This window comes from Strongylocentrotus purpuratus, unplaced genomic scaffold, assembly GCF_000002235.5.
Source record: "Strongylocentrotus purpuratus isolate Spur 01 unplaced genomic scaffold, Spur_5.0 spur5_scaffold_12, whole genome shotgun sequence".
Lineage (NCBI taxonomy): Eukaryota > Metazoa > Echinodermata > Echinoidea > Camarodonta > Strongylocentrotidae > Strongylocentrotus > Strongylocentrotus purpuratus.
Genome location: NW_022145597.1, coordinates 31264828 through 31277544, shown reverse-complemented (window position 1 = coordinate 31277544; position 12717 = coordinate 31264828). Strand labels below are relative to the sequence as shown.

General features: G+C 38.7%; 1 protein-coding gene across 1 annotated transcript in view; it reads right to left on the bottom strand.

Annotated features, from left to right (window-relative positions):
* Positions 1–12717, bottom strand: part of LOC115917883 (glypican-5-like) — a 41882-nt gene that overhangs the window by 3571 nt on the left and 25594 nt on the right. The window contains exons 3-5 of the mRNA XM_030982405.1: positions 10399–11096; positions 9781–10034; positions 202–331 (exon numbers count right to left, since the gene is read on the bottom strand). Coding sequence (XP_030838265.1) covers positions 202–331; positions 9781–10034; positions 10399–11096 — 1082 coding nt within the window. The remainder of the gene's footprint in view (positions 1–201; positions 332–9780; positions 10035–10398; positions 11097–12717) is intronic.

Sequence of the window (12717 nt, the reverse complement as noted above, 5' to 3'; positions counted from 1 at the left end):
CAGTTGCTCAGGTAGACAAAGGAACATCCCTTCACTGCTATTATGTAAACAGGTGAATATGCATGTGACACCTGTTCTACACATTTTTACATAATAGCAGTGAGAGGATGTTCCTTTGTCTACCTGAGGAACTGTATATTTTGTCCGCTTTCTTCGTCAGTCATGTTCATAGTGATTTAACAGAATAAAAGCTGAATTTACCTCTGTTTTGTGCTCCAGTTTGTCCATCAACTGCAGGGCATTTAAAAGTTCTCTTTCTCTTGACGTTAGCTTGACTTCCGGGTTGTGTAGCTGTGCTGCCAGACCATCCTCAACAACGATCTTACGATAACTGCATCATCAAAGAGAAAGAAAAGATTGGAACACTTAAAAGATGATGTAATAATATAGACTTATTTTTACAGAGGAGCCTCATCAATATCAATAATGCTCCTGCTGATTGGCCCACAAAGACTGTACCGGTAGTTATTATTATCCCAATATTTCCAGGTTAAAATGTATGTAAAACACGTTGACTGAGGAAGAAGTAAAAAGAAGTAAGGAGGAGGAGGAGAAGGAGGAGGAGGTGGAGAACAGAAGCAGAAGAAGAACAAGACTAAGAAGAAGAAAAAGAAGAAGAAAAAGAAGAAGAGTAAGAGGAAGAAAGAAAAGAAGAAAAACCAAAAAGAGCAGATAGTGAAAAAAATAGTAATTAGAATAAGAAGGAGCAGCAACATTATATCATCAGATTTAAAACGTTAATGTTCTGTGTAAAGGGAATAAACAGCAAACTCTTTTTTTTTGTACATAGGAAGGGAAAGAGATAATGTCATCTTCATTACCAAGATGTCATAGATAGGGTATTAAGCGGTGTCTACACTCCACATATACTACCACTTGACGGTCCTACTTAACACTCTAAGCGAGTGTAAGGGCACACATCTCAACGACTCTCAAAGATTGTGACGACATTTCATCAAGGATATGTCAAAATCGTGATGAAAGGGCGGCGCAAACACTCGCAATGGCCCTCCGTCCTAATTAGTAACAGTTTGGCTTTGTGGTACGTGGGCTCGCGAATGTTTACAGCCCGGTTTCTCCATCTTTTCAACAGCCTGTAGCTGTGTATGTTGTATGTTCAAAGGCTTATGGAGTTGACTGGGTGAGACAAAGAGGGTATTAGACACATAAAGAGAGAAAGTACAATTATTATGTGGTTTGCAGTGGTTTGTACTGCACTTGCTAATCTCACTGTGTCTATCTGCAATTATTTGATTCAAGAGAGAAAACATGGACTTTGGTCCACTAGCAACATTTGACCATACTTGAAAAGGGGAGCAAATTTGCTCTTCTATTCTTATCCCTCCTAAGTTCAATTTGAGACACTTCTCTTCAACTGTAACACTCTTTCTAATGAGAAAAGTTAATCAACAGAACAGAAGACAAAGACTGAGAAAAATGACAAATTTCTGGATTGTAATGAAAAACAAGAATTAATTCCGTTCATGAAAGAGTCAATTTTGGAAATGGCAGAAGCTAGGGTGCAAATTCTATCAGTGCTACTAGCCAAATTGATTGCTAACAACTATATTGCGTGCTAACACCATCTCATGATGCCAGCACCATGGACCTCTATATACCCTTGCTTCAAATGAACACCAAATATGAATTTACCAAACACCCATGAACAGAGTATGGTAGGTACTTTGGCATTGCTACTAATGCAGAAATTGAAAAGAACTTGATTGACTGTTGGTTTAATACTGATTAAAAATCACACACATCAAATGGCATACATAGTAACAAAAAAGGAGAGAGAAAGTAAAAAGAAGGAAAACAAAGTCTAGGCATTTTTCGAGAAAAAAATTGCTACAAAGTCTTCTTTTGTCAACGGCACTTTCCACGCAATCTTGGACATGTTTTGAGAGATAACAACGTCTCAATACACTTCCTTGACGAGTTTGGAGAGTGGCGTTGTCTCACTAAATTTTTGGTGCTGTCCAATCGGTATATGCCTGTATACCAGTACCCCCCCCCCCCCCCCACCCCACCCCACCCCGCTCACTGCATCAAGGGGTGGACGCACTTCAAATACGTTCCTCCTCCACAAACACCCCCAAGTCAGTGGGTATGTTTTCATATTGGATGCAGTTCGGTGCGAGGTGAACTGCATTTCAATAATAGACAGGATTGATTGAAATAGCGTTTGATCGTTTGAAGAAAAAAAGTAGAGAGAGAATCTATGACCTACATTATAAACTTTTAACTATGTTGTGATTGCATGGTTAAGTCCAAGGTGTATCCAATGCATTACTGAGTTCTATTGAATTGTATTATAGAATTTTGAACAAAAATCAACTTGAAAATATCAATTCATTTGATGTTTTGTCTGATTCAAACACCAGTAGGACAATCAGCTTGATACAGTCATCAAATATAAGGAAATCTTAGATGTGGGCATTAACATAAGAGGCAAAGTAGCTAGCACTTGCTCATAACTCTACAGAGATTCAAAGTATAGGCCAATTATAAATCATATACATAAACATATTTCTCACTTTCTGTGCTCACAAACAAATTCAAATGTACTTAATCATAAGATAGGTCAGCCAACTATTAGTGAATTATTAAAGCAAAGTTAAGAATTATATCAGGGGCAGTTCATTCAACTATATATTTAAACCAGATCGTCAAATATAGCAAAACAAATTTATAAAGGGGACCTATTTCATCCCTGTCACTTTGTGGCAATATCTGGAATTCATTTCTTTATTCCCTACATATTTTTTCTTTTTCTGGGGGCTTCAAATTCAATTGGGAGTTTGATTTGCATCAGAAATTTGATTTGAATTGAAATGATAAGACCATCTCTGAAATAGCCTCCATGCAATCCTCCACGCTGTCATTTGTCGACTTGGGAGATATTAGTCTTATTTCTGTCTTTGTTCCGCTGGGGGGATGCATTCAAAGTCTGGATATGGGGTCACGCTCGCAAACAAATCCCGACTGGCTGGAAATGATAACCATTCCGACCGCTCCAGGGCAGCAATATCACTTCACGTCGTCCTCCCTCCACAAAGATTTTCTTGACTTCCAAAGCCCAATATTGGGCCGATTTTTATTATTGCACGGCCATGGCTTTTTATGACATGCTCCATCACATCATGGCTATTGTTCGAGCCCAAACGGACAAACATTAAAGAGAAGATGCATTTCTTGTAAAGATGAAAGATTTATTTGTGACGTCTTTCATTCTTTGTATGTTAGTTGGGAAGAATTTCATAGTAGGAATGTCCACTGAAAAGGATTGCTCTTAAAAAATGTCCTCACAGTCAATATATGAAATATAAGAAATAGCTGAAAAATTTGGACCACACTTTAAAGTGTAGTCCCATATCCCGATTTCAATGTGCAGGGCGTGCGATCTGCAGCACGTCCGAGTCAATTTATTTCCATTGTCATCATTCCGAAATTTCACAGTACGAATGGATTTTTATGCACAACATAATCCACCTTTCCCCAATTGCTTCCAGGCAGTTTCTTTCACTAGTATGTAATCACACAATAACCATGCACTCCTCAACTCTATCTTTAAAGTGCCAGGTCGCCAGTCCAAACAGTTTTTCTTTCTCTCGTGTCGAGATTTGGCATGGTATGGTATGACACTCAATGCCCGCGAGGCACTACCCTCTACTCTTAGCAAAATGCAAACATAAAAAATCATGCTAATTGTTCGTAGGCAAACACCTTTAGCTGGTAAATCAATACTATACGGTTTTCACTCACATCAAATTAAGATTTTCTTTTTTGTCCACTTTTTGTATGGAGGGGCTGGTTAAAGTGCCTTTCAACAACTTTTTAACAAAATTCAGCTTTATTCAAACAAAAATAATTTATTTTTGTTTCTCCTTTTTATTCCCTTTTTATTTGGGGGGGGGGGGGGGGCTGCTAGTTATAAGGCATTTCAACAGCTCTAAAGAAAATGTTCATCTAAAATTAACCTTGCTTTGAATATCAGGAAAATTAATATGAAAGACCTGTACTGCGTGGAAAGATAATGGATGGTTTTCCCTTCACAAATATATTAATAGTACATTTTTCAAGTTTTGCTGACTGAATGGTCACACGTTGTAATATGAGAAGCTCAATATTCAATTAGTTTTCTTCCATTCCTGTTTCTGTCTAGAGCGAACGTTTATGGCTGTATAATCTCCATCAAATTATAAAAGGGTTAATGCTGAAACTCAACATACAATATTCTCTGAACAAGTAGCCCTTTTTTTTTACAACTTTTACATTTTGGTAGGCTGAAATGGTAGCCTACCAACAAATAATTTTCAACATAAAACCAGCATTACTATTTTATATAATTGACACTATCCTCTCAATTATATCGCTTATCCCGTCTGTCTGTCTGTCTGTCTGTCTGTATGTATGTCAGTCGCCTGTCAGGCTGGCTATCTCTGTCTGGTAGGGTCCATGGTATGATTCTCTGATTCTCTATTTCTCTACCCCCCCCCCCCCTCTCTCTCTGTTCTTATTCTCTATTATCACAACATCTCAAAACCAACATGTTACTGCTCTCTTCAAGTCTTCAAAGTGACGAGTAATCTTCCTTAGCACCCTCTGACGAATCAACTAAAACCTCAACTTTCTTCCACCTCTCTTTGTGTGTGTTCCCTCCAGGAGCTCCCATTCAGATGTCAGAATAGGAACGGCACGCCAAACTGCACCTTTTTGGGCAATAAAACAGCAATTTCACTCAATTAATCTGGATTAGGACCCCAATACCTCCTACATAACTTGCCACAGAAAGGCATTCTTCATTCCAACGCCTTTTGTTGCTCCGGACCATCATTGTCCTTTGTAGCCTTTGTGTGCAGCCTGACCTGATCCAAAGGAGAGTTTTCCTTGTTAATTAGGCTCATAGAAAACTGCTGGCAAGACTGACCATTCAATCAGAGAAACTGCTTTCTAAACAAAACTCCTACACCCCAACAACAGATGCAAGCAGTACCATCTTTTCTATTTATCATCATCCTTTTTTTTTCACTGACATACCACGACAACAAAGGATATCAATAGAACCCGATTCGGTTACCTTTACTTGACAAAAAAGCAATAGAATGGTCATTAAACAATAAAGGTTGATCTTTTGAGGGGGCAGATTAAGATGGGGGTGTTGGGTGGATTAAGAGGGGGATGTTGGGCCTGATTAGGCAGGGCCTGCTAAGAGATTTGTAATAACCGTAAGAAGGATGGTTCTAAAAGAAGAGGAAGAGGCTTTGGTCGTTTTCTAAAGTCAAGATCAAAGAAGGTTACCGAGCTGATCTATTTCAAGTCTAGATAAGATGTGGCTGATGAAGTAGACCCAGAAGATGATAGGAAAACATATCTGATGTTAAGATTTGATAATGAGAGCTCATTTAATATCTAATTCTTCTTTGGAATCAGTTAAAAAAGTCAAGATCGCCATCATGTTTTGATTTACTTTCATTGTACTTTCAAGAATCATGCCCAAGTTTGCTGGATGACTATTTAAATTAAAAGTGGAAGCAGTACATACTTTGAGATATCCTTTCTTTTGAGTAAATTCATCAAAGATTTGGAATCAACTGCCATTATTTACTTTTATTGCTGGAAAAGGTTTATAATACAGTTAGGGGTAGTTTAAGGTTCTAATTTTTAATTTATTATATTTTTAACAAGTTAAAGTGTCAGAAGTACTGGTACACTACGGTAGTCAACATTTTTGTGAGCTGATGAGATACCTGTTGAAACGGGATGATCTTACAACAATATCATAAATACAGAAGTATTTGCTTAAACAAGATGTAAGCATGAACAAAATATTCTCCATGTTGCCGTGTTCATAAAATGTTATCAGAAAACAAGTTAAACCAAATTGAGGTAAGTCTCTCTTGTAAATAGAATGAAAAACAATCTACTTGCCTGAAACTTAAAAAAAAAAACATACAGAGAAATTTATGCTCTGTTCAGCAACATTCATTTTTACTTTTAAAATGTTGACAGTACCATTAAATGTTTTCAGCATATCATGATGCATTGCTAGTCAGCCTTTTAGTTATTCATATACTCCGAGAGGCATATATCAAAAGCTTTTAAAGTGTCATGACTCGATTGATTTGTATATTATTTGATTAAGAGCTATTTTGCTATAAACCTTGGCTTGGAAATTGTTTGATGAATTAGGGAGATTCCTGCCAAATCCAAAGCATTGATGCATCAATGACAAAGCAAGAATTTTCTTGTCTAATTTCATTGATTGATATCAATCGGGTTTGTTAAACTATTGCCCTTTATTCATGACAGAAATAATCAGAATCACTTTGAAATATAGACGCCTCTCTCGACTGTGGTTCATTCAGCCTAATGACACATTTGGCCTTCATCTTAAGTACGAATGATTCTAATAATTGAATCAATTCAATTTTGGAAATGATTTGACCTTCGTGTCTACATTTGGCCCCTTTGTCTTCTGAATTGGAGAGTTTGAAAAGAACACTTGATAGAATATCCCTTAACAAATAATTGACCAGTCTCGGACAGAGTATTAGAGGTTGGATCATGTAGAAATTTGCATTAGACCAGGGACAAATATCAGAAAATGTGTTATCAGAGACAACCGCGGAAGCCAATGTAAATTACGATGTATTAGGGAAACTGATTCTCGTGAATGTACATGTACACTAATCAAACTAACCTAACCCTAACCCCAACCTAAAACCTGACAGTAAATCTATACTTCTGATGAAATGAAGCCCATGCAGGACAACTGTTGCCTGGACCCTGAGTAAACCCAATAGTTTATTTTTGATGGAATAAATAAAGCCTGGAGCAAATGTTGGATCACTCCAGTATCCAGAGACATCGCCAACAGAACAATCTGAAAGAAGTGCAACTAACCCTCAAGGTAATCACCAGATGATTTCTCAGGGTCCCAAAATATCCTTGACACTGGAAGGCTTCCACCCTTAAGGGTATAATAGGACCATGGTACCACTCAAACTTTATCAATACCCCCATCGGTCATTCCGCTATTATCAGACAACAGCGATACCTTAATCGAAGCAGGGAAGTCTTTCATCAACTGCCTCACCTGAGTATTAATGCCAAGAAGAAGTGTATCAGGAAAATCTTAATGTAGTTTGCAACTATTTCAAAGTGGAAATGAGCTTGCTCCGAACCTGTTCGTGAGCTGCCTTCATCAGATAATATTAATTTACATCTGCAACTAAGTCAAAGCGGAAAGTACAGAGCGCTCAGAAACCATTAGCATCTCCCTCCATCAGATAACTGACTCAAATTTACCCTACCCAAAATGCTGATGCGAAAAGTGAAATATTTCTAGCATTTTCCACCACCAGCAGAGCTGATTTACAATATCACACTGAACCACAGTAAATTATAGCATTGAGAATTAACTGAAGTTGAGCATGAGATTTGCAGTCCTAGAGACAGTGACAGAGTTGGTGATGCAATATTTGCTTTGTAGTTCCTTCAACAAAGATGCAGGGTTACGATTATCAGGGTTAGGTTTAGGGTTAGGTTTAGGGTTAGGTTTAGGGTTAGGTTTAGAGTTAAGTTTAGGGTTAGGTCTAGGGTTAGGTTTAGGGTTAGGGTTAGGTTTAGGGTTAGGGTTAGGTGAAGGGTTACATCTAGGAATGCAGTTAGTGTACGAAATGCACTGTTGAGCAACCGTCACCAAAGCATGTAGGGTTACACAAACTGTGGTGAAACCCATATTATGACTACACTAGCTCCTACATGAGGAAGACAAACAACACCAAACCAAACATTTGTATCAAACTATTTTGTGTCTGGTTTTGTGGTCAAGCGAGATACATTCTTTGATTAATCATCTTTTCTCGTCTTTTGAAGAACTTTTTCAACTTCAGTTTTAGTCACCTGCCCCCAATCCGAACCCACCTGGCAGCAAACAAAGCCCCCAAAAAGTGCAAAGTTTGATGACAACGACATGAAACTATTTCCTCTCAAATCCTTTTATAGAGAATAGTGAAAAGGATCGAGTTGAACCCAAGTTGAAATTCCACCAGACGCTCATTAACTCACAATACCCCTGCTACAAATTAGTGAGGTTGTATGACTATTCACCCAACCACAACAGCTTACCATGTCTCTTTTGAGAAGAAAAAAAAGAGGAAACTGTTTTCTTTTTAGCTGGATTCAGTCAATACAAGACCACAACAAACCATAAGCATTCCGCTGTGAATGTGCGGCTCATGGAATCAACTTAAAAGGCCTCCTCCATTCAAAAGCGAGAGCTTCTGCGGGGATTAAAAATAAGCACCCTGGCGAGTTGCCTGCCTTTCCAATATGGGAAAATTAATTTTCATAGACCAGTGGTTGAGTGAAAGGCGCATGGAGGAGATCATTACACTGGGTCTGTTCACCGGCCTCTCCCGACCCGTGTTGAAATGGAGAGATTTGATCCCCGACAACAACAAAAGCTCAGCTTCGGGACCTTTCAGAATTGTCACAAAAGGCAGGGTATTGCGTACCAGCGGAAAGGCCCTTGTGGTTTTTCTTTCACAATCTTTCTTCTCGTTTTGCATGGAGTATATATTTCTGGTGCCTGAGCAAGTTGTACTCAAATATAGGCCCATTCACATTGTAGTAAAACATGTTTCTTGAACTATCGTTGTAACCATTTACACTACTGCAAAAACGCTGAAAAAACTCTTGGAGTTGGATAATTATTTTTTTATTTTGCGAGAGTGAATTGTGCACATGGGCCACTTGTCGCTGCTCTGTATGTAGAGCACAGAAACGAGGACAGTCACGTGACCAAATGCCGGAATATTTCACTGGTGTTTTAAGAGTGAGCATTTACAATGAAAAATAAAAGTGGAGTTTCAGGTGCAGAGTTAACACACAAAAATAAAAACAATCGAGAGGTGGCTTTTTTGATTAAGGGTTTTTCCAGTCATGTTTATGACCTCCGGAATGAGAAAAAAAATGATGGTTGTTGCTTGCAGTGTAAATGTCCCTATTGAGCATATTACAGGGACCTGTTTCACAAAGCCTTTTTTCAATGACAAGTGACAAATCTGCTGATAACCAATCAGAAGCAAGGATTTCAGTAGCTTATAACAAAAACTGTCATTTGTCACTGATGACAAGTTTAGTGAAACGCCCACCTGGTGCATGTAGGGAAAAAACCAGAGGATTAGAAAGGGACTTTGGCTTGTATTTTCATCTCATCTTTTGTGAAGAAAATTCCCCAAAGTTCATGGCTTTGCTCCCATAGGTTTATCGTCCGACCCTGTCTAAGTTGCATCATAAACCCCTCAGGGTTCAAATATGTTTTGCATATTTACCATGTAAAGCTCCAAACAGCAATAACGGTATATGGGACCAAAAGTTCAAATACTCTTGGATGGCATTCATTTGTTTTGTTCCAGTTTTGGCTAAGTGTTTCTCACTCAAAAAAAAAATGTTCCTTTAGAACTACAATTATAGATCAAATGTGTCAAACAGAGACAAGTTGTTGTCTCCCTTTAAATCTACAAGCATTTACATTATAGATATATTTTTTAATAAATGTAATGCTTTAGATATAATCTTGATATATGATTATAGATCATATATACCTAACCTCAACCCAGCCTTAACCCTAACCCTTAGCTTGAACCCGAACTTGAACCCTAACCCTAAATCTAACCAGATATTCACCTTTTATTTTTGATGGAATAAAGAGCAATTTTCAGAGCAAATATCAGCTCACCCAATTTCAAAAGTACCAAGCATTTTACTTACACTCCTTGCGTTTCGCCGGTCCAGCAGTCTCTGTTGCTGTCGGAGGCCATATTTCCCTGGGAGCACATGAGGAGGGGAAGGTCCCGGAAGACACTCTTGGAACTGTCCAGGCTTCCTACAAACTGCAGTAAGAGCTCGTCCAGAGGGATGGCGGGGTTGGGAGCGATGGGGATGTTTCCTGCAGGGTTGTTCATGGCAAAGTCGTTGTACGGGGAGGGTCTTGAGAGGGGTGGAGGCCCGCAAGTGATCATCGCCTATGAGAATAGGATGGGAGTTACAGATAGGTTTGGAGAATCTTCAACAATATGGCTAATATTCAAATGAAAATGAAATGCTAGTACTGGGCAGTCTTTCAGGTAGAATGTAAGTAGGCCTTGATGAAATTAAAAGAACTACAAAAATGACTATAGGTCTCTATGTTCATTTTCATATACTGTATCACTTTCTTTCCTTCAAATAGCAGCCCTCTTAGTCTAGTACAAAAAGATAAACATATTTGCCAATAAATTGAGACTAATTAGGCTTCCACTGTTTCAAATATGAAGCATGCATGTAGTCTGTGGGATAATGGATATACCACAAGCCCTGCTATCATAAACAAAACCATTTTGAACTTACCGCTTGCATAATGGAATCTTTGTCCTCTATGGCCCTTGTGATGGCTGCCATTACCTTCTGATCCAGAGTGTACATGGCCGAATGGAGGTCGTACTCAGCGGTCATACTAACACGGACCAGGTCAACGACCACCGCAACGTATTCTCTCCAGTACAGATCCAGATCCATGAAGTTAGCCAAGCAACCTTTCATGACATTGAAGCAGAAGCCCTGACAGGCTGGCACACCGACCAAAGACTGGCACTGTCCGCAGTACCTCATCTGCATCAGGGCGCGGGTGCAGCGTCGGGTCAGGGGCATGTTCTCCGTCGAGTTCAGCACCTCCAGACCCAGGTTGACCGTCCCAAGGAACATCCTCGCCACCTTCAGAGACTTCTCCAGGATCCTGGCCAGGTCCCGGTGCGCAAAACCAAACGGCATGATCACCGATGCCTGGTTCGAGAGGCAGTCGCGATACCGCGAGTCCAACCGCGTCACTTTGCTGTTTATATGACTGGTATAGATGTGCGGGAAGAGCGTGTCAAAGAACCTTGATACGGCATGCTCAACGTTTACATCCATGCCATGGAGGTAGTCCATCAAAGAACCAAATAAATCCTCTATAGGGCTGTTCATGTTGATGGCAATACTAGTATACAATGTCCTAAAATGCTGTTGAATCCTCTCTTTTCCATACTGCAAAAGATCCTCAAATTCAGCTGAAAGATAAGAAAATAGAAATAAAGACTTAATATTACTATTTAGAATGAAACAGATTTACAATTTTATAAAACGTTAAATTAGAAGAACCAAAATCAATTAAATCAATTAGGGCCTACACAAGTTTACAAGGGGGGGGTATATTTTTTCTCTGAAAGAAGACAATTCTACCATGAGGTTTCATGCCTACTATTAAATTACAAAGTGAATTTGATTATTTTAATTTAAAATTAAATCTGATAGGATGATATAATGATTTAGTCTTTATGATCTGAAACTGCTTATAAATAGTCATATCCAACAACAAAATCTGAATTTTAGAATTACTGGTAGAGCAAATATTTCTTCAAATCAAGTGGAAAATGGCACATAACAACCACTGTTACAGAAAGTAAAAATTCTTTTGATCCTTCAAAGAGCGCACATAAAATGCACCTTCCCTGCAGGCACAGCCAGTCCCTTTTTTATGGAGTTCTGGATGCACAAAAACCTATACTTTTTTTTCCTCAGAGAAGCCATGATTTAAGGGGTTGTTGGTGGAGAAGGGACAGGGCAGGATGGTTTCCTCTGGTATAAGGTGTCCATGAAATGACCCAAGAGGGTGATTGGGATGCTACTGTGGGGTTGGAGAGTAGGAGGAACAACTTGAGAAGGCATATTTCTGTCCACTCATCATAAATATGTCAGCGAATAATCACTCTAGCCACCAAACACACTAACATGTTTTGTTCTCCTCCATGCAGGGGTTTACAAATATTTTCTGAAACTTGTGAACAGCTAGCTCTTGTGTGTTTTGGCAGAGGTTTGGGGCTAGGTTTGGCAGAAGGATAGGGTCAGCTGAGTGGGAAATTTGGATCTCAAGCAAATATTGATCTACAGGCCTTTATGGATGACATGTTAAACAATCAGTCAGAACTTAGAGTAGAACAATTATTGTGATGTTGATATTTTCATTTGTAATTTTCATAATGACAAAGAGGTGTGTAGTATTGATGTATTCTAAAATTATCACCAACTCTCAATGTTTTATTCATAATTTTGAGTAAATTTGAAATATAAAGGTGAATATTAAAATTGCCCATTCTTTTCATTCACTACTCAAAGCAAACTGGACAATCATGATACTAGATAAACAATATCTTTCATTCCAATGATATTTATAAGAAGTTTTTGTAATCAATTGAATAGAAGAATTGTAAGACCTTCCTGTTCATATTTTAGAAAGTATGATAAACATTCAATGTCAAATAACTTTAATCTTTACACTTTTACAACCTAAGCCTTCATAAAATCTTAGGGCACAGGAATCTGGATAATATTCTACACCAATCGACACCACTGACTAATCAGTCCCCACTCCTACTTGTAGACAAAAAATACTATCATCAGTCATGAAAATACAAGAAATGTGAAATAGAACCACAATAGTTTCTAAACCAAAAGTATCATAACAAAAAAAAATGGTTCTGACAAGGCTCAGTTTTCTGCGAGACAAGGAACAATTTCCCTGCCTGCCATAGGCGTGCGTGCGTGGGGAGCAGAAACAAAGTCCAAGATCAGGGATCATAGCAGTGTGCCATAGCCTGTGAGTCTGGCTGCCCTGAGCGGTAAACGACACCA